Raw genomic sequence first — 21,858 nt, 5'->3', positions numbered from 1 at the left:
TTGTATGTATGAAATAACTGATATTCTCTCCTTATACTTATCTCTTGAAAACTTAATGCGTCTATTCTTGAAGGTTTGAAGGAGATTTCTCATTTAATGCATAAATCGTAGCATATAATTCTCAGCTAACCAGTCCATTCCTAAGGTTACATCTACGTTCCATATTGGTATAACATCAAGTTATTCGCTACCACCTTAAGTGATCTTACATTCAATTACAGGTTCATATAACTACGCGTTACTACCGTTGTCCCTTCTACGGGTGAAAAGTTTTTTTTTTTTTTTTTTTTTTTTTTTTTTCATGTCTTGACCACTTTGTTCAGTTTGAATTTGTGTCGGTTGATCCCCGAGCATAACTACCTTGGCGTCTAGAGTTTTGTTGAGTAATTCAAAGTACGTAAACTCACCGTGGTTGGCGAATGCCATTCTTATCTCATACTTTAGGCCAGGTCGAAACTTCTTCAGCATCTATTCATCGATGTCCACCTATTGTGGGGCATAACGGATATGTCGCAGCAAATCTGGTCGTACTTGGTCATAGACATCTTGTTTTGCTTGAGGTTGAACATTTTCGTTTCTTTCCACTTATCGCAGATATAAAAAAAAATATGTAATATGTGTCCGTCTTATAGTCTTACTAAGACAAGTTTGCTAACATTCTTGAGTCATTGCTTTTCTTTTGGCCTCCCACCAAAATCTGTAGATCTAGTCAACTGGAATGCAACATATGAAGTCGTTCTGGTGCGGTACAAAGAAAATCAAAGATTCTCTTCATCGTCTTAATCTAGAGTTTACCCTCAACTGGATTCTTAGTTTCATTGATAAAACAATCTTTACTCGAGAAAAAGTTCATCCATCTTTCGTGATGGTTCATTTCTGTCCCCACCTCGTTTCTAGCTTCTCATCTACCAGACATTCTATTTTTAACAAAAAAAAAAAAACGATCATCAATACATTCCTTTTCTCATATCACATGTGTAACACTTTTTCCATGATTCCATCGTGAAATCAGCATAGACAAAATAACTCAAGTCTTTATTCTCAACCTTACGGTTTGTACTATAAATTGTTAACAAAAGGAGTGGTCGATAATAATCAGAGGAGAAATACTAATCTCAACTAATTTAGACACAACTGAAAGTCAATTAACCATGCTATAGTTTGGGTGACTTACTAAGTCAATATACTAACACTTCTTAGTCGTATACCTCAAAAGAATCTACTAGAACAACTCAAAAGTTGCAAAGGCTCAAATCTCGAATGATATAAAGTGCTGCAGAAAATTTGTTCAAGAGACTCAAATAAATAACCAGAGGGTAGAAAGGAGTAACTACCAAGTCGAACAAAATGACCTAGAGTGAGAACCCATCTGATTTTTTTTTTTTTTTTTTAAACTGAAGTTGAAATACAGGGGTTTATAAACCCAAAAGACGTCTACTGAGATTTGGATCATGTGGACTGGCCAGGTCCAACATAATCACTTCCCAGTTACACGGGAAACATCATCCCGAACTTGGTAATTCTGGGTCTTCTAAATTCTCATCATACTATACATAACAAAACTTAAGTTCACACCAGCAAGCTAAAAGCTTAAACTCAGGGTCCTATGTTCTAGACTCTTGTTTCGAAAGTTCAATATTTTTCGACTCTCCTCTCATGTTGCGGTGGTGGTGGCGGAGAATTATCCCGCCTATCTTTCACATCACACTCTTGATGACATCTTTGAGGCATTTTTGAAATCACAAAAGGAAAACTCAACTCGACCAACGCTCTAAGCATCCTCAAAACTCAAGTTCAATTTACTAACTCAACTTTAAGGAAACCCTCACGGTCACCTTAACATTCATCTGTAAGGCAATAAGCACTCACGAAATGCTAACAAAAAGACCACTCTGGTCAACCTAATATATCCATCAGTAGAATGCCTCTTTTTAGAGGACTTACATAAAGGGGTTATATAAACCCTACAAAACCATAGTATCTATCGTAATGTCCCTTCTAAACCGACACCATTAATAGTACTATGTCTCGGTCTGGACCTCTTACAGTAATTGCTACCAGTTAACTCATCTAGTTGCTACTTTAGCACACTAGGAACATCCATCTATTTAACATCAGTAGGGTACTATATTCGCATGCTTATCTATCATCATGTCAAAATCTCAAGTACCAGTATCTCCTAAGTAAGTTATATACATCGCAATGTAATTGCAACTAATCAAAAACGAGGGTGTACCGCGCATACTCTCAAGATCATCCTTAGCTCTAGCCTACATCGACTTCTCTTCTCATCCTCATCAACTCTAGCCCTCCTCGGCTACTTCTCATCCTCATTATCGTTTATCATTTTATCATCTTTGGTAACTGATACTCAAGGATCGACTCGATATCTACTACACTCTTCTAGAGTCCCTGGTAGAAAACAAGCATCCGGTCAGTAGATCCGCATAGAAAATCTGGGTATCTGTAACAAATCCCATCTCCTGTGGGTCCAATGCTCAAGACGACATGTCCCATCATATTGAGTGGCTTTCTTCCTTGCTCAATCCTACCACTCGATTGGTAGCACGGGGACTAGGTGCACGATGCCATCCAGTCTAGTAACAACCATAAGGCTTTCATCCTTTCATAGTCTATGAACATGTGTTTGAAAATCTGCTAGGGTATCTCTGTACCACATACTGTACGCCTCGTCCTCGTATCCGATCTTTCCTGAGTTCGATCTCACAACAGTCCACTTTCGTGCAGTGCCAACAGTCCTGGCCAACCTATAAGGAGAACTTAAAGGTGACTCTAGGAACTAACTCTACTTGGCTCCAGCAACAAAAATAAACAAAACATAACTTAGCAAAACTCCTATTAAGTAGTACTGTTATCTTAAAACTCAAGCTCAAAACATCTAAATTCTCATCTCGTCCCGTCTTTACTTAGTAGGGAATCTCTCTAAACAATGATATTAGATCCCTTAATCTAAATCATCGTGACTCAGTAAGACAACTCAACAATTCTCTCTCAAAGCCATCTCCAAAGACTATGGCTCATGATACCTCCTCAAGTACCATTAAGGTTGCGTGAGCAAAACTCGCGTCACAAAATAACTCAACATATCGTACAATATCTCATTGCAGCATGCTAATAACTCATCATTAATCATGCTATTATACTCAAGCTCATAGCTCAAACTCATAACTCAAACCAACAAGTACTTAAAGCAATTGCTAATTCTCTCAAGCTTTAGCTCTAAGTTCTCATTTCATCCTTCTACTTAGTAAAAAAAAAATCTCTCTTAACAATGACATTAGATTCCTTCATCTAAATCATCGTGACTTATCACAACTGCTCAAACAATTCTCATCACAAAACATCTCAAATACATCACATCATAACTCATAATTATGCATCCTCAATCATATAACATCATATGATATAAACGCTCTCATGATTCATCATGTAACATCAACATATGCTCTTACAACATAATAACTCATTATTAATCATGTTGTCATCCTCAAACTCAAACTATGCACCTTTAAAGTGTAACATCATAACTCATCATATAACCTCAACATCATGCTCTTCAAAATTTAACGTCAAATAAACTTTGAAATTTTACATACCTCGTTGAGCCTGGTGTGATGGTGCGCTGAGCTCACGGTTGTTAATAACTATTAGTCTAGCGACTCATTCTAGACTAAACTCAAGACTTCTAATTCAGAGCTTTCCTTCGCTCTGATACCACTTTGTCACAGCCCGCCCTAACTAAGGATAGTTAAGCCGAGTGATCTACGACTAGGGATGGGGTTAAAGAAGAAGGGGAAGAAAAGGGGCGTCATTTATAGCCGTAAAACTTACTCATCTTAATAAAACTCGTCATTTTTATTCATGAATACTCAATTGAAAATAGTCTATGAAAGACAGCATAAAACTTAATTAATATCATTAATCAAGTTATACATCATATGAAACCATTCTCTTAAGACTCAAAGTATGACATAACATACTATAACATCAACAACATCTTGCAGCGGAAAGTAGCTAGACATATGTATGAAGACATATTCTAGACAGGTTAACTATTTATTAACAACCCTGGAGACTCCGCTCATTGCAGCACCATCATCACATCAGCTCAACCTGCACATTTAGAAAACATATGCAGGGCTGAGTACAAAAGCACTCAGTGGGCACGTATGCCTAGGTATAAAAATACATGCTTCAAAACTATAAATTGTCATGCCATCATAATCAGTACAGCAAGGGAGTTTTTCGCTAAAAAGGCCCAAGCTTACTAAGTTCATTTGTGATTCTTAAAGTTCGTCTGCAGACTAAGTTCTCTTGTAATCTATCATATCTGGAACTGTGTGCCGGAGAGGTGGCCACCTCTCACGGTCACTTGACCGGCCAACCCGCTAGATGACTCACGGTCACTGGTGTACACTAGTCCTGGCAGGATAGCTATCAACTGCTCAGGACCCGAATTCGATTGCATCATTGGCAAAGCCAAAGCAGATAGATATCATACTAAAATTTAAACATTTTATGGCAAGACAATACTTGAAATAACTTTAACTCAAAGATTTTGTCATGAAATAACTTGCTTGAATGTAACATTTAAACTCATTTGATATATATGAAACTGAAATTAACAGTTAGATCATCTCATGCATTCATTAGTATAAGAGGCCTACGATACGTAGGGGATCTCTATATACGTAGTAAAAGTAATGCCCACCTGATTGCAGTGTTTTGCTACTTAAGACAACGATTCTCTTTCCTTAGCGCGATAGGTTACTCAGACGCTTTTGTTTATTTGAACCTTTGATAACACGAAAACATGTGTTCGAGTGAATAATAGAAAAGATAACAACAAATGCAGTGAATCACTTATTCACTCATTTCTCTAACTACCCATATTTCCTTAAACGACTATATCTAACTCATATACAATCGTTCTTCCTTTATCAAAATACTTCATGTACCTTTGAGGATGTAGGAAATTCCATTTTATTCATTTATTTATCTATTATAAATAAAGAATAATTCTATAAACATAAAACGTTTTCCTTTTCCCCATTTAATAATGCCAATCTCCAATATATATACATACACATCAATAGCTCATTTATAAACTAAAAGTGATATTTTATCAACAATAAAACTTTAAAATCCTTAATAGGAATTATTTTGAATCATTTCCATCTCAACAAAACTGTATAGATTCAACTTCAACTAATAAACTGCTTTTACTCCGAACTCGTATGGAGTCGAATTTTATTTCAATAGAAACCTCTTTGAGTCTAGTTTAATTGAAAAAAAAGTGTGTTGAAAAACTCCAAGTAGTTTAAGAGATATAGCGATTTTCCCATCGCCTACCAGATTCGGCAGTTTCTGCCAACTGAAAGTCCAGATCTTTGAAAAATAGCAAACGTTTCCGGAATGACCCCAAATTTTATATGCAGATAGATAACGCATATAAATTTATACCATAAAAATTTGAGAGCTAAATATCAACATATGGTTACTGAAATAGTTAACTTAATCATCTGCCTCACGACAGTTTCAACAGATACGGGCAGTAGACTTCTCAAATTTTAAAAGGGTAGTAAACGAAGTTCAAATAACATGAAACTTTGTACAAATATTCACCACACTCCCATCTATACCCCAGAAATTTCACATAATATAATAGAAACGGGAATACCTTGAATAGGTGTATGGTATTAGTCTCTGCAGATTTTATATATGGCATAGATTAGAAGCCAATTGTGAAGAAGAATTGAATGAGATGAATAATCTTCACTCTATTACTTTATAAAACTTGCTGCAGAGGTGGGAATGGGTGAGTTGAGATAGTGGAATAGGTTTTTAAAGAAGCAAAATTCTATTTGGAGATTGACTTTAGAGGTGAAGAAAATTGTGAAGTAGTAGGTGAAGAAAATTGTGAACGTATTGGTGAAGAAAATTGTGAACGTATTGGTGAAGAAAATTGTGAAGTAGTAGGTGAAGAAAATTGTGAACGTATTGGTGATTGGTTTAATAGAAGAATGAGAGGGATGTGGATGAATGAGAACCATATGTGCTTAATCTCATATAAACACATTAAGATATATAAGCCTAATTCTCATTGAAGCATAAAATTCACTTGAGCTTGCCTCTAACATAAATTAAATTACTCATGGGCTTAAGTAAACAATCGATAAAAGATTCATATTTAACACTTCAGTGTTAAATTCTCCACAATAAATTAATGGACTCAAAATATATTTTGAGTGCATCATCTATTGAAAATAAAAAAAATAAATCATCACATATATAAATTATCAAATTCATATAAGTTCGTATTTTATTAATGGATGCTGATCCCTAATTACCATAATCAATCCTTAAATCAGTAATTTAAAAGTATATAATCCTTAATAAAAAGTCGGGTCATTACAAATTGTATGCAATAGGTATCATGTCTACCCATAGAGGTTTCTTGGGATTTAGGAGGCGATCTGGCGGTAATGCGCCAGAAGCTACTGCAGATACATCTGATGGGTCCGGGATGCATATTTCTGGGACTCCCGAGACTCCCCAGGCCTCTGCTAGTAGTTCACGGGCTAGAAGGCCTAGGGGCCCTACAGCTGCCGTGATCAGAGAGAGATCGGCTAAGGAGAGTACAGGGAGGATTATATTTCAGAGGCATCCTACGACTGGGTAAGTATTTTAGTTTAAATTATTGTTTCTCGTACACCATGATTAAGTGATAAAATTACTTGTACACAGTGTGTTGTTGGAGCCCTACGGCCTGTCCAAAGCTTGCACGCAAGCATTTAAGATATTTGATAACCCAGGCGGGTACACATGGAAGTTGACGCCCCCGGCGATGAAGGATACATTTTTTGGTGAGTTACAGGTACAATTAAATTTATAGTACATATAAATTTATCATATTAAATTGTTAAAATATTTGATATTAAATTAATTCTCTTTCTTTCAACAGAAAGAGTTTTATTGGCAGCCCGAGGATGAGCATGACGTGAGGGTCATGTGGGAGAAAAACGCCCGTAAAAGGTACTCTGACATGATAAGCGACTACAAGAAAGAGCTCAAGGAGTGTACCCGCCAAGGGAGAGAGATGTCTAGACCCGTCTGGATGACTCCCAATTTCTGGACTGGACTCCAGGAATACTGGCAGCGTCCCGAGGTTCAGGCTGTTTCTACACGAGCCCGTGCCAACCGGATGTCCGAGCTCGATGGGGAGGGTACAAGGATCAGTATGCACGTGGGCGGGTCTCAGTCGACTCGTATCCTGCAGCAGTATATGATTAGTACTTAACAAATAATTAAGTTCATAAGTATATATATATATTTATATATATATATAAATTATTTATCTTATATAATTAAGTTCATAAGTATATATATATAAATAGGGGAGGGATCCATGGAGAATCCCTTAAGTGTAGAGAATAAAGAATTAATCTACACCATTAAATCCCCTCAATCAGACGGTTTAAACAAAATAAATATCTAAATCTTAAATGTATTTATCAAAATCCGAAATTACATTTTATTTCCAATTAAGGGTATTCAAGTAAATTGGCAATAGTTGAAAAATGGTATACCTAAAAAAACTCCTCATTCACCCACTTTCATTCCCCCATTGCCGACTCTTTCTCTCTCTCTAATCTATCATTCTATTTCTTCTTCGGTGGACGGCGAGAACTTGACGCCTGAGTCGTAGAAGAGGACCAGGGCCACAGTCGGCGCGGAGGGAGGCGTCTTCGGCCTTGCAGGTGAAGGAGGTCGGGGTCTGCTCGCACATCTCAAAAAATCAGACGCAGCCATGGCGCAACACCAGCTTGTTGGCGGCGTGGATCTGGTACAGTAATTAGTTGACTCAGTTTGTTCTTCAACGTTTTTCAGCCGCTATTCGAACTATTTTTTCTATTGGACAGAGCAGGAAGCCGACACCAAGATCTGCTACAGTAATTAGTTGATTCTATGGAAATCGTTCGTAGATTTGTGCATGGTTTGCCATTTTCTTAGTTTGAATTTCTCCTTCTATTTGTTTCTAATTTCGTTGGTTCTAGTATTTGTCTTTCAATGTTCAAGGATTTATCATTTATCTGTAATTCATTTGTTTGCAGAGGATCTTCATTCTGCATTTTCTGTTATTGTGTATTCATATGGAATTTGCTCCTACCGAAGAGGGGATGAATTGTGTTATGTTAATATGAAGTATTGGATTTGTATAATATTTATTTTTTATTCAGAAAATTTGTATTTTTATTCGGCATCTTATAGTGACATGTTCACTATAATATACATAGCTATAATGTATTCATTGTATTAGTTAATTTATTCAGTTTCTTGTTTTACTTATTCAATTAATAACACAGTGGTATTTGATGAATTTTCAATATTATTCACTATAATTTTAGTGAATAATACAATTAGCTTATGTGTTATTCAGTATATATTGTAGTTTATTTGTTAAATTTATATATTTATTCAGTATAATATATAATTGTATTTGCAAAATTTATTATAAATCATTTTGCACCAAAAAAATATATATATTATTATCATGATATTATTTCATTTTATAATATTAATCTTACTGAATGCATCTGTATTAACATATGATATTTATAAACTGAATAAACTTTTAATGTTTGATAATAAAGTGAAAAATATACTACTAAATATGTTACAAAATATGAAATACAAACTCTGCTGAATGGACATTTAACTGATCTGAATAATATAAAATATTGCATTTATAAACTGAATAAACTTTCAAGTTATGCGAATAATGTGAACAATCTACTGAATATGTTTCAAAACGTGAACTAAACTGAAATAATAATATAATTTACAGAAAAATGATACAGAAAAATGATTAAACTAAATCTTTTCGAATAAATATTATAAAATTATGAGTATTCTAGTAATGAAGTCTGAACATTGATATGATAGAGAATTATGAAGAAAAAAAAAAACATAAATAACGTAAAACATATTGGGAATAGGAATACGGATGGTGTGATATTTTATGGATTAATTACCATGCTCAAACATAATAAAGGAAAATATAATTTGATATACAAATTGGACACTAAAAAAAAGTCAACGAAAAAAAGGGTACAAAATAAAGTATAAAAAAAATACCAAAATCATGAGGATACATGTACATGATAAGTTTCCAAAATAATTTGATTATAGTTGCCTTAATTGTAGAAGTGATCGGTTATAAAAAAAATAGAATATTACTAATATGTCCTTATGCATATAATCAAATGAATGGATTGAAATACATCATGAACCATTAGATTGGGAAAATCAATGCTCCCCATTTATTCTCTATTCTCTCTACATTTAGCATTCGTTTTTGATCCCTTCCCTATATAAGTATATATATATATAAGTATATATATATATATATATATAAATATATATAAATTATTTATCTTACATAAGTATATATATATAGGGGCGCGCTCCAGTGAGACCCCCTATTTTTCGTGTAACATGAGTACAATGAATAAGACATATAATACTAATGAACAAGATGTATATACTGATGAAAAATAAAATTTAAAAAATTCGTAACGAATAAGACATATGTACTGATGAACAGTGTCGTATATACTAATGAACAATGCAGTATATACTGATGAATAACAAAATTTAAAATATTCTGCTCCCTCCAGGATTCAAACCCTGCGAAAAAAAATCACCCTCCAGATACAATATTAGCCATAGGATTGATAAAATAAACGCACCAGATCGTGTCCTAGATCTCACTAAAATTAGGGGGTCTCGTTGGAGCGGCCCTCTATATATATATATATATATATAGGGAGAGGTTCAGGAAAGAACCATAAATAAAAAAAGAACGGAGAACCATTTTCAGCCATTCGATCATCAAGATCTACGGTGGATGCATCATCTTGTTGGATGAATGCAGATCCTGGGTTCGAATCCTGAAGGGAGCAATTTTTTTTATTTTTTTGAGTGCATTAATTTTAACAACGAATGCATTATTTTTTACAGTGAATGCATTAGATTTGATGGTTCTCCCGTTCTCACAAATAATATAGTTCTCTCTAGAACCACACCCTTTATATATATATATATATATAAATATATAATATCTTGACTAATATAATTTATTTATCTTATATAAATGCATCTACAGAGCTTGGAGCCTGATTTTCCCCAGGATGCACCGAACTATGCCACCTTCCTCCGCCTCCACATGTACGCCGACGGAAGTTATACGTCGGAGAGAGATGCAAGAATTGACGTAAGTGTTTAAGTTTATTCAAATATTTAGTGAATGTATTTATTTTATAACAATTATGCATTGTTATGTATGAATTAGGCCGAGGTTCATCGACTTGCCGCTGCCACAGGACGAGAGTCACGGCTAGATGAGGTGTATTTGGATGTGGTGCATCCGGATAGGTCACGGATCTACGGCGTCGGGAGTGCCGGGCAGAGTCAGGCTAGTAGGGGGTCTATCCGCAGCACGGGCACTTCTGCGGTGTCTCAGCAGCTTTATGAGACACGGATCTCCACGCTGGAGGAGCGATTGGCAACAGAGCAAGCAGAACGCCAAGCCATGCAGGAGTGCATGGCTCAAATGGAGGCGTTTATGAGGATGTATAGTTGTCAGCGAGCTCCATCCCCTGATGTCGATGATGATGATGATGATGCTTAGGACTTTCCGTCTTTTATTACCATGCTAGACTTATATTTATGTTTTCAAACAAAATTACATTTGCACTTTCTTTTCAAATTTATGTTTTATTGAACTATATATTTCAAGTGCTTTAATTATTAAAACTATATATGTTTTATATATTTATGGCAATGATGATGATGATGATTGCATTTAACATAAACAAATAAATTCAAATCACATTATAATAACCAAATTAAAACACTTTTAGTGTATTAATGTTAAAAAAATTAAAATTAAAAAATTAAATTAAAATATTTAATTAATAATTAAATATTTTACCGACGATAAAAATAAGGACGGAAACGAACTCGATCAGTAATTAACAACATATTTCAGGTATTATCTCCACATATTCAAATATTATAAATATATGAGTGAGTATATAGCATTTAAATGAATTAATAGGTGTAAATATATCAATAATACGAGTGTTCTGTACTAGTGACCACTCGAAAAGAATTTCAAAGTTAAGCGTGCATGACACAGAGAACAAGCAAGATGGGTGACCCACTGGGAAGTCGGGTGACCCACTGGGAAGTTCGTCTAAAATATGCAATACCGTATAAATACGGAAATAAATTGTAGATATACAATAAATAAATAAATAAATAAAATAAAATAAAATAAAATAAAAAACATTACCGAGGGCAAAATGCCGTCGCTAATTACCGACGGTATTTGCCCTTGCTAATAGACCGGCCCCCTCCGGCGAAGCGCTACCGGACGGCGATGGTTTATTACCGACGACATTAATACCGCCGGTAATTAGCGGCGGCAAACGCCGTCGCTAATAGTCCGGCAGACTCCGGCGATCTCCACCGGACGCCGGTGGAAATCACCGACGGGAATAATGCCGCCGCTAATTAGCGGCGGTATACGCCGCCGCTAATTCGCCGGCATTGCTCCGCCATTTAACGGCGGAAATTGCGGCGGCTGTGCCGTCGTTAATTGCTGGCGGCCGCCGGTCGCCGTCGGTAATGTCGTTACCGACGAGTCGATTAGCCGCGGCAATTTGCCGGCGGCACCGCCGCCGGTAGGGTGCTTTACCGGCGGCCGTGTTTTATTACCGACGGCATTCTGTCGTCGGTAATCTCTTGATTTTTTGTTGTGTGAATAAAGAAATTTAAAAACTGCATTACGGTGGATTCGAACCCAGGACATCAGGCCTTGTGCATTAACCACTTATTTTTTTTTTTTTTTTTTTTTTTTTTTGATCGGGTGCATTAACCACTTATGAGCAAGACAATATGCGCACACTATGCTAGATTTTTTTAGTTTGGTTCATAGTTGATTGTGTTCTGCGAAATGTATTAGACTAATCAACCTTTTTTTTCCGCATTAGGCATTGCTATAGAGTATTACGTGTTATAATAAATATATAACATTCCCCTCCAATGCATAGGTCTTATGAAAGTGCTTAAATCTCCATTTCCACAAAATCCCCATTTACGCTTCTATGTTAAAATATTTAATTTTTATTGAAATTAAAATTAAACATTACATTAAAATTAAAAATGACATAATTTAAATAACTAAAAAACTACAAATATAGTTTGTCCTTAATTAATTTTTTAGTTTATAATCAAAGTCAAAATTTAAGACTAATTGAGGTTGAAATGTATCGCTGGAAGCTAATTTAGTGTTAAAAAAGAAATTGCATAAGAAGTTCACACTCATAGATGTTCAGTTTATCGAAATTTTTGACTTTGAGGTATAAACTGAACACGAAGATAAGTATAAATTATATTTCTAATAATTACAAATACAAAGCTAAAAATTAAAGTCACCATAAAGTTAAAGTTCAAACTACTTTTAAAGAATAACCCTATATTTAATTTAGAGACAATATCTAATTAGTATAAAACATGATATACTATATTTTTCCATTTATCCATCAATACTATAATCAAAAGTGTCTATTCTTACATATTTTGATTATACCTAAAATATTACTGCATTTTTTAGGTTAATTTAGTTATTTAATTTATATAGTTTGTATACATTTGAAATAAAATACTTTTGTAACATCCAAAATTCTTTAAAATAGTGAAAAAAAATATTTATATATTTATTATTCACTTCACCTAAGTAGCATGTATCATCCTTCCATCAGTAAAAAAAAATATAGACAAATGATATAGAGTAGTTGGCCTGCCAAAGGTTGACAACTTTGTTTACAAAGATGACTACTGTAGCATTAATATTTTAGCACTTAATTATTGTTGGTTTGTCGGAAGCATCTTTTTACACAAAAGATTCCTACTAATTATTTATTCTAGTGATAGATGGTTGGTGTGGGACCTATTCGGATTAAATGCATAAATTCGCAATTCTTTGCATAAGCAATACAAGGTTGACCAAAACAGCCAAAACTGTCTTAATTATTTTTGCTTACAACTTGGATTAGAGTAATTAATCGGGATTTCTTTTATCTATGCGAAATTATTTAGTTGTTGAGCCATAACATCAACATAATTATCATATTTAATGTCTCGTAGTCTATAATTAGCCCCCAGAAATCATATCACATGCGGGGATGGAATAAGACATTCCAACAAAAAACGAAGCTAAAATAATTTTTCAAAGATAATTATGATGATTCACTAAAATTTGTAAGAGGCGTTTACTTTTGCATGATTGATAAAATGGATGAATGAGTATTTTTAAGCTCAAGAGTAGAATTACCCCAATTCTAGTCTTTTAATGGGATAAGAATAAAACAAAATTAACTTAAAAACTTTGTGGTTTTGATTATTTTTATCATTTAAGCTAAGTAATCGCCCTTAGTACTGTAAAGTGATGAACTATAATAATCCTTTGTGAGAATGTTTAACCCCACCAAACTCTGCCAAACCCCTTTGCTAGAATTTAAATTTAATATTTTTAAATATTAAAGAGGCAGACTTCCAAAACGTTGTGTGAATCGTGACACAATTGGGACGTGCAGCAGAAAACAGTGAATTAGGGAGAAAGATTGAATATTAGTATATTACATTAGACAAAATGAACATTTTATTACAAGTTAGTGAATGAAAATGAACCAAGAAAAAACAAGAAAAACAATTCCTCATAAGAAAGCAAAAGATTACGAGATTAAGCACTCCACTAGCAAACTGATAATTACCCTAAGGAAAATAATTTCCAAATAAAGAGAGACCTTAGACAATAAGGACTCATAGTAACGAAAGGAAAGCAACAAATATAGAAATAATGAACTGACACAAATATTTCCCGTTGGTGGACCAACAAGTACTTCATCAGGTATTGGTTCAGACATTTGATCGAACACCTTCTGCTCAGCCTCTGCTTTTGCAGTTGTAGGCAGTCATTTTATCAAACACCTCTTGCCCAGTCTCGTCTAGAAGCTCAACAACATGTGTATCATTGACAAAATGATAACGGTCTACTTTTCATGAAGCGGTATAATTCAAAACCTCAAAAGGCATTTTTGCAAACACCCTCTCCATCTCTAAATTGAGGAATCGACTATCCAGCTCGATCATGCTAATGGGGAAAAAATAAAAGTAAAAAAAAAACTAAAAGTCAGCCAATGAAGCATCCGTACAATTTGCTAAAAGTTAATAGCTCTGAAAATTTAACTAGCGCCAACAAAATAATAGCTGAAAATTAAGTTAGGGAGCATTAATCTAATGCCTAACCGATAAACTGTAGATTTAGCTAACAAACAAACACTTTTTTTCTGGTTCTCATCAATTTATTATTTATTTCCAAATTATATTTTGGAGAAAGAAATGCTCGAAAATTTAAATATTAATCAAAAGTATATAATTTTTTCTTTTTGTAGTTTCATATTTTAAGATGCCCAGAAATCTTTTTGGTAGCATATCGCGTGACAGATACTCACCTAATAAACAACTAACTTTTCTTTCATAGACGGAGGGAGTAATTAATATATATTTAAAAAAAAAAAAACTATTCTTTTCATGAATAATATAAAGTCGAAGATAGATTTTTTTTAATGGGTTAATGGCCGAAAAATACAAGAAGTTTCACCAAATTTGCATTTCGCACACGAAGTATTGATAGTAGAGAAAGGGTCCCATATTGAGGGCATTGTTAAGACCACCTCCTTCTATTTTAGCAATTTGACCAAGTCTTCTTGTTCGATTCCATAACCCAGTTTGTTAAGCTGCAAAATATATAAAATATAGTTTTGAAAAACAAAGAATATTAATTTAATGAAGAAGGCAAATCAGCAAAATAAAATAAAAAAATGTTAGAGTTTATTTGAAACCTGACTCTAATACCAATTCAAAGTTCTTGCTCCCACAAATACTATGTTGGACTAATTATTTGAACAAATATTCGAACAATTATTTATGAAAGCAAAAGATACAGTGGAAAATAAATGTGGACACAATGCATAATTTACACAATACAACTTATAATTAAATTGCACCGTGAATCCACTATAAGAATCTTTCATACAATGAATTAAATTCATACTTAACAAATAATTTCTCTTAATTTTTTTTTTTTTTTTGAGACAGAAAGCTATCAATACTATTACTCAATATCATCCCGTACAATATCCCCAAGCTAACTAGGGAAGTTTTGAGTCCACCTCGTTGGGTGCTCAACATTACGCGCAACTATGTATGCATAATTAAGGTTAGCAACAACTACTATACACTCATAAATGTTGTTTCATTGTTTGCAAAGCTCTAACATGGTTGAGAAGCTGATCATCCAAGAAATGCAGTGAACTTGAATCCCAAATTTTTAATCTATCAGCTAACTGCTAGAACTACAGATTTCATTCTATTAATAGACAAACATAATTTTTTTTGTAGCTTACTAAATTAAATTATTTATTAGTGTCATAATTTGACATGAGCACAAATCTTTTTGCATGACAAATACATACTCACCTTACTACCGATGCTTCTGATCCGGAAAAGTCAAATTACTTCATTTTCCTTAGATTTCTTCTCCAGCGCTTATATCGAGGCAAGTCCGTAACATGGTAAACTTTACTTATATTCCTACAAAACAAGAAGATGCAGAGTTACAGCTGACTTTTCCTTATATAATCATATAGAGTTGATGGTAGCTTTTACCTACGCAAAAAATCAAAAACAAAAAATATTCATCATAAAAGAAAATTATAAAAACTACCCTTTTGAAACTTCATCTTGTTGTTCTGTATTGCTCGAATCACAAACTTTGCTCGAGCAATACGAGTTGAGCATGTCGAGCAATAATGGAAAATGCACTAATGCAGGACGTGCTCGACCACGATAAGCCGAGCAATCAAGCATTCTTAGAAAATGCACTAATGCTCGACATTCTCGACCATTGAGTGTTGAGCATTAGTGCAAAAGCTCGATATAAGGTAAAAAAAGTCCAAAGCAGATATAATTTATATATTTGTAAATCTCTTACCATCGAGCTGAAACCGGCCTTTTGATGGCCGGTGGTGGCGGCGGAAGCGGCTTTTGGATGGGCTTACAACCAATACAACGAACTTGAAACACATCATCTCCGTAACTTTGCTGCTCTTCTTGAATTAGTTTGACGGATTCCGCCACCGAATTCTCACAGTCCTTAACCTCGATCAACTTCAACGTCGGGATTTCACTGAGATTCCGGCAAGAATGAATCAGCAGGTGCTCGAGCAACGGGAAGTGGCTGCCTTCGCTGTTCCATTGCTTCAGATCCGATCGATCGATGAGTAGAAATCTCAGCTTTGGGAAGTCTGTATCGCTAGTAACCCATTCTTGCTGCACGAAGTTGAATTTTCTCAGTTTTAGCACTTGAAGATTAGGCAACGGACCGGAAATTTTGAGGTAAGGATCGTGAAAACCCCAACCGATCAAGGCTAACTTCTTCAGCGAAGTTGGAAGCAGAAGATCGTGGACACCAGACTTACACCGATAGCTCTCCTTTTCCAGCTTCAAATTTTCAAGTTGATGGAGATGTACAAGATTATGGAAGAGTGATTCTCCCGGTCCCCACGAATAAGAGATGGACAGCTTCCTAAGGTTGGGAATCATGTGGAGGAGACTTAATGAACAATCGAGATCTCTCACTCCCCCTAGTGTTTGCAGATTGTTTAGAGCAAAAGGAGCACTATTGGGATGAGTTAAGTAACAACTAAAATAATCGAGGATAATGAGATGCCTTAGTTGCGGCAAATTCCAAATTTCATCTGGCAAAACACTATCACCGGTCCGAATGATTAAGGTTTGAAGGCTTTGAAGGTTTGAGATTGCTCTCGGAATTTTATAGTCATAGGAGAAAGCAATGTACCTCAAATGAAACAGCTCAAAAAATTGATCAGGGACCAAACGCGGAAGAAATCCGACTCTCAGCACATCGAGGACCCTGAGCAGTCTAAAGCTCCCGAAAGACTCAAGTTTATACTCGAAGTACATTATAGTCCGGATGGTTGTGCTAAAAATGTGAGCGAAAGAATCGAGTTTAGAGCTAGAAACACTTATCCTGCGCTCATCTTTCATGCTCTTCATCAGCTCCAGCGCTCGCCTACCCTTAACGTGCACAAGAAACTTCTCTTCCTGCGATTTCTTGATGCACAAATCTCGTACCAGATCATGGAGCCTGCAATTTTTTATTTTGCCATTAGATTTATTATTGGAAACAATAACAAGACTTCTCCTGATAAGATCCTCCAGATACTCTTCTGCTCTGTCTTCAAAGCTTTTGGATGCAACTGGTTTCACAAAGCCTTCAGCTATCCATAACCTCTTCAGGTTCTCGACTTTGATCTCGTGATCTTTTGGAAATCCTCCCACGTGTAAGAAACACGCCCTCAAATGATGAGGCAAATGGATGTAACTCAAGGATAGAATCTTTTGCACCCGCCCATCTGTTGTGGCAAGAGATGATCTTACATTTTTAGCAATTTCCTCCCATGAAGTTGGAGTTTTACTCACCGAGGATAGGAGTCCTGCAACCACCACCGTTGCAAGGGGCAATCCTCCGCAGCTTCTTGCAATCTCCCTTCCAATGGCCTCCAATTCACGAGGGACGGAATCTTGGTGTCCGAACACCTTCTCTCGTAGTAGATTCCAGCTCTGACACGGATCCATCAAACGCATCTTATGGGAAGGCGTGGAAGAGTTGGCATAAGCAGCAACATCTACCAACCTTGTGGTTAACAGAATTCGACTCCCATTGTTGTCGTCAGGAAACAACTTCTTTACATCATTCAGTACCTTGGTGCTCCACATATCATCCATCACAATCAAAAATCTCCTGCCTACTAGGATTTTGTACACTTTCTCCGCCATGGATCTATCATTCCTTTCTCGGTTGAATTCTTTCAAGGAATCGAAGATGTTTGAAAGAATTCTTTCTTCACTATAATCTTGTGTTATAGTGACCCAAACACGAATCTGAAAATGCTCCATGATTAATGGATCATCATAAGCATTTCTAGCAAGAGTCGTCTTGCCAATTCCTCCCATACCAGTTATTGGGAGGATTTGGAGTTGTCGCGAATCTCCACAAAGCCAAGCCTTTATCTCTATCAAATCTTCGTTCAAGCCAACCATATCGATTTTGCCAGCTTCTGCACCCTGAGATGAGGATGAACTAGTCCCAACAGAGTCATCAAGTTCTGCATCTTTGATGGTGATGATGCTATTTTTGATCTCCACCACCACTCCGGCGATTGAATCCATTTGATTTTCTATTCTGCGCAACTGGAATATAAACTTGATTCTTCTTAGTTCTGCAATCCAGTGGGTATATCGAATATTGTAGTGGATTTTTTCCATCATATACAATTCGACAACATCTTCTGCCTCCATTGCTACATTCCTCATTCTTGCTTCAAAACTCTTGGCTTTCTCGGGAAAATCCTCAAGAAAAGCTCGGAGTGTAATAACATATTTATCGAGAGATATAACATGTTTTTTTTCGTGAGGAGAAATGGAAAATTGATTATGATTGAGGAATTGATCAATGGTTCTTTCAAGTGAAACAAGAGTAGAATAAGCCATCCTTACACACACTCTCAGAGACAAGATTATGCAAATCAAAGGTAGAATAGAAGAGAAGGGAAAGAAACTATGCTCTAACCACAAGATTTTGCAGATAAAGAAACTATCCTCTTAATACAAGATTTTGAAGATAAAATGATGGAACAACAGCAAAGGGAGAATCAGAAGAGAAGAAATAAACTATCTTCTTGCTACAAGATTTTGCAGATCATATGAAGGAACAATAACAATTGTAGAGAGAGAAACTGATAATTATCAAAATAGACAAATGGCAATCTGTTTTGGGTGATGGTTTCTTACATTCCTCTGAGTAAATATAGTGTCCAAAAAGCAGAAGTGTTGTTAGAGAGACTACTTGTTATTTTCTATAAGAAAAAGATAAACAATTGCTGATCGTTTACTTATTTGTTGACAAAAAATGCAAGCATGACATTTTAACAAACATATTATTTTACGACTATTGTAACTACCGCTAATATTGTAATTTATGCAATTTAAAGAATTCGACAAATGCTTACCCCACAAAGTAATAAATTAATTAGATACAATAATCCATCCTTTTTGAATTTATGAGAAACATCATAAAGTTGTTAGAAAGCAGTCCATGACTTTTAATTAAATTAGTACAGCCTATACGTCCATTACACATGGTAAATACAACACCATTTTCAAACCTTTGCAAATACAACACCATTTTCAAAATGTATTATTGAAAAGATCCAAATACGATGGTGACATCCCAACAACCAGATTATTGAAAGAATATTATTTTCAACAATTTAATGCCATTCAAAAGAAAAAATGTACACCTTTCACAATTAAACTAATAAAATAATTGCATAGAAAATTTCTAGAGAGAGACGATATATCTCTATTTCTCAGTCTTGAAATGTTCTCATATAATATAAAGCAGCCGGGTTGTTAGAGAGACTTTCATTTTGGCTGGTTCAATAGGATAATTATCGTACTAATTAGTTGTACATATCGCTATGAATTTTATACTGTTTGCAATCTTCTGCAAAAAAAATATAGTCTTAATTCTTGGACACTTCTTTAATAACATAAATAGGTAGTCTAAAAAAAATCACATAAATAGGATATATTCATAGCTTCTCTACAGTAAAATCTTGGTATATAAATAATGTTCCATATATTGAAATTTAACTAATTTATATAAATTAAATATTGCAATTGAATGAATTACTATATTGTACTATTAATTTCAGTAGTCAATAAAAAATCGATGTAGTCTCCTGTACACCCGAGTGTACCGTAGACTCGGGTGTAAATAACACTAACACTAAATCTAAATGATACTAACACTAACAATATTTTGAAATGACACTAACACTATTTTGTTTTACAAATGACACTATCATGTTATATAAATAACACTATTTCGAAATGACACTAACAATAAATGACGCTATCATGTTATCGAAATGATACTAATACCCCGGGTGGACACGAGATTTTGTGTAAAAAATTTATATCTCAATACATGCATTTATCACTTTATAAACATTACTGCTAGAAAATTCAAGACCAATCAATAGTTAGAAAATAAAAAGAAAGATATATGTATGTGTAATCTTACACTCAACTAATTGTTTCTTAGACTTCTTAAGGGATCTAAAAATCTTAAGAGAAAATATTCTTAAGGGAGTAAAAGCCTAAAATTCAAGTGACTTTAATCATGTGTATTTTGTATGGAGGGAAAAACCTGATTGCAACTTGTTCACAACAATGTCCCAACTCAACGACTCCACCACTTCAATATATGACAATTTCAATGTGATTGGGCAGCTACGAATCTTTTAAATCAATTAATAGTTTTTTTTTTTTTCCATACCAAAATTCTCAATTTATGGCGTGCCTCATGTCAGCTTTAGTTCCAGAAATCTCACTTTATCTGCACGGCGGAACCATTCGCTCCTAAAGCAGCCCCAATCCGGATTATAGGCTGTTTTTCCTTTAAAGAAGATCTTTAGGTGTTGAGCAAGGACCAACAACATCAAAAGCACAATCAGCTCAGTTGCTTCAGCTGAAAATATTTTCAATTTTTTTGAGTTTGTTTTCGGTATAAGCTTCACCAAACAAAGATATACTTATATTTTATTTTCAAAAAAAAAAAGATATATACTTATATTTTTCTATTGTGTATTTATACCTTTTTGGGCCCTTGTTTTATTTTGTTAACCAAAGCCCAGCAATTGTAATTTACAAGCCCAATATGGAATCAACGTGCCAGCCCATATTACAGTTCGATTATATATTTTCTTTTCTTTATCTTTATTTATTTCTTTGTAAAATTACTAATTACAAAATAGTTAATATGCATATCAAATTAAAGATCACTATAAAAAACTAATTTGACATATATTTATATAAATATTTTATTTAAAATATAAAAATTATATTTATTATTTAAAAAATTCTCTCTCCTTAATTCTCTCATTTTTATTTTAATTTGTATTTAAATTTCTTATCTTTTTTCTTTTACATTTTCATAATATCGATTTTTATTATTGTAAATTTTTCTTTATTTTTCATTTTTTCAATAATCAACTCAAATATATTCAGTTAAAATTATTATAGATTTTTTTAATTTTTAATTATATTTATAAATATGATAATTGAGTTAGTATCAATTTTATAAAACTAAAAAAACATTTTTCGTGCATTGCATGTAGTGCAAATGCTAGTTATATTAAAAAGCCAAGATTTCAAAATTGAGTGGCAATTTTAAAATTATAATAAAATTGAATGTTTTGTAGAAACTATATTTTTTTGCTTTTTATTTCCTTTTTCATTATCTTCTTATTTTGTGTTTTATTTCTTTCTAAGATTATGAAAATCAACTAATTATAAAATATTTTATATATTTTATATAAATATTTGATTTATAATGTAAAACTTATATTTATTTAAAGATTTAAAGTTTTAAAAGAAAATATCTCATCTCTCATCTTTTTTTCAATAAATCTATTTTTCTACTCTTTTTCATTTTTATTTTATTTTTTACCCTTTTTTTTGTCTTTTCATAATATCAATTTTAATTATTGCGTATATTTATTTTATTTTATTTTGATGTGTTAAAAAATGGAAGTTAATAGTCCTCATTTGGATGTG

General features: G+C 34.0%; 2 protein-coding genes and 2 long non-coding RNA genes across 5 annotated transcripts in view; 1 reads left to right on the top strand and 3 right to left on the bottom strand.

Moving 5' to 3' along the window:
• LOC131016821 (putative late blight resistance protein homolog R1C-3) overlaps positions 1 to 21,858 on the bottom strand; it is a 629,159-nt gene that overhangs the window by 13,858 nt on the left and 593,443 nt on the right. The window lies entirely within an intron of this gene.
• Positions 3,909 to 5,853, bottom strand: LOC131017077 (uncharacterized). Its single transcript, XR_009099393.1, has 3 exons — positions 5,702 to 5,853; positions 4,733 to 4,816; positions 3,909 to 4,134 (listed from the first exon to the last, which is right to left on the bottom strand). It is a non-coding gene; the product is annotated as an uncharacterized LOC131017077 (long non-coding RNA).
• On the top strand, positions 7,427 to 8,243 carry LOC131017081 (uncharacterized). The gene is made up of 2 exons (XR_009099398.1): positions 7,427 to 7,867; positions 7,944 to 8,243. It is a non-coding gene; the product is annotated as an uncharacterized LOC131017081 (long non-coding RNA).
• On the bottom strand, positions 13,700 to 20,148 carry LOC131016818 (putative late blight resistance protein homolog R1A-3). 2 transcript variants are annotated; one of them, XM_057945569.1, is made up of 3 exons: positions 16,145 to 20,148; positions 15,631 to 15,744; positions 13,700 to 14,242 (listed from the first exon to the last, which is right to left on the bottom strand). In XM_057945569.1, the coding sequence occupies exons 1-2, from the start codon at positions 18,724 to 18,726 to the stop codon at positions 15,666 to 15,668; spliced, it is 2,661 nt and encodes an 886-aa protein (XP_057801552.1). In that variant the 5' UTR covers positions 18,727 to 20,148; the 3' UTR covers positions 13,700 to 14,242; positions 15,631 to 15,665. The 2 variants fall into 2 exon arrangements, with proteins under 2 accessions (XP_057801552.1, XP_057801550.1); XM_057945567.1 differs by lacking the exon at positions 13,700 to 14,242 and adding an exon at positions 14,667 to 14,888 and having other exon boundaries at positions 16,145 to 20,147.

Source organism: Salvia miltiorrhiza, chromosome 3 (genome assembly GCF_028751815.1).
Source record: "Salvia miltiorrhiza cultivar Shanhuang (shh) chromosome 3, IMPLAD_Smil_shh, whole genome shotgun sequence".
Classification (NCBI taxonomy): Eukaryota; Viridiplantae; Streptophyta; class Magnoliopsida; order Lamiales; family Lamiaceae; genus Salvia; species Salvia miltiorrhiza.
The sequence above is the reverse complement of the archived record's forward strand: the minus strand, read 5'-3'. Positions and strand labels throughout refer to the sequence as shown.

Excerpts from the sequence above, each read along its gene's own strand:
- LOC131016818 (XM_057945569.1), bottom strand. The coding sequence starts at position 18,726 with ATGGCTTATTCTACTCTTGTTTCACTTGAAAGAACCATTGATCAATTC. Across the intron at positions 15,745-16,144 it reads AGGCCGGTTTCAGCTCGATG|GAATATAAGTAAAGTTTACC; the intron begins GTAAGAGATTTA and ends CTTGTTTTGTAG.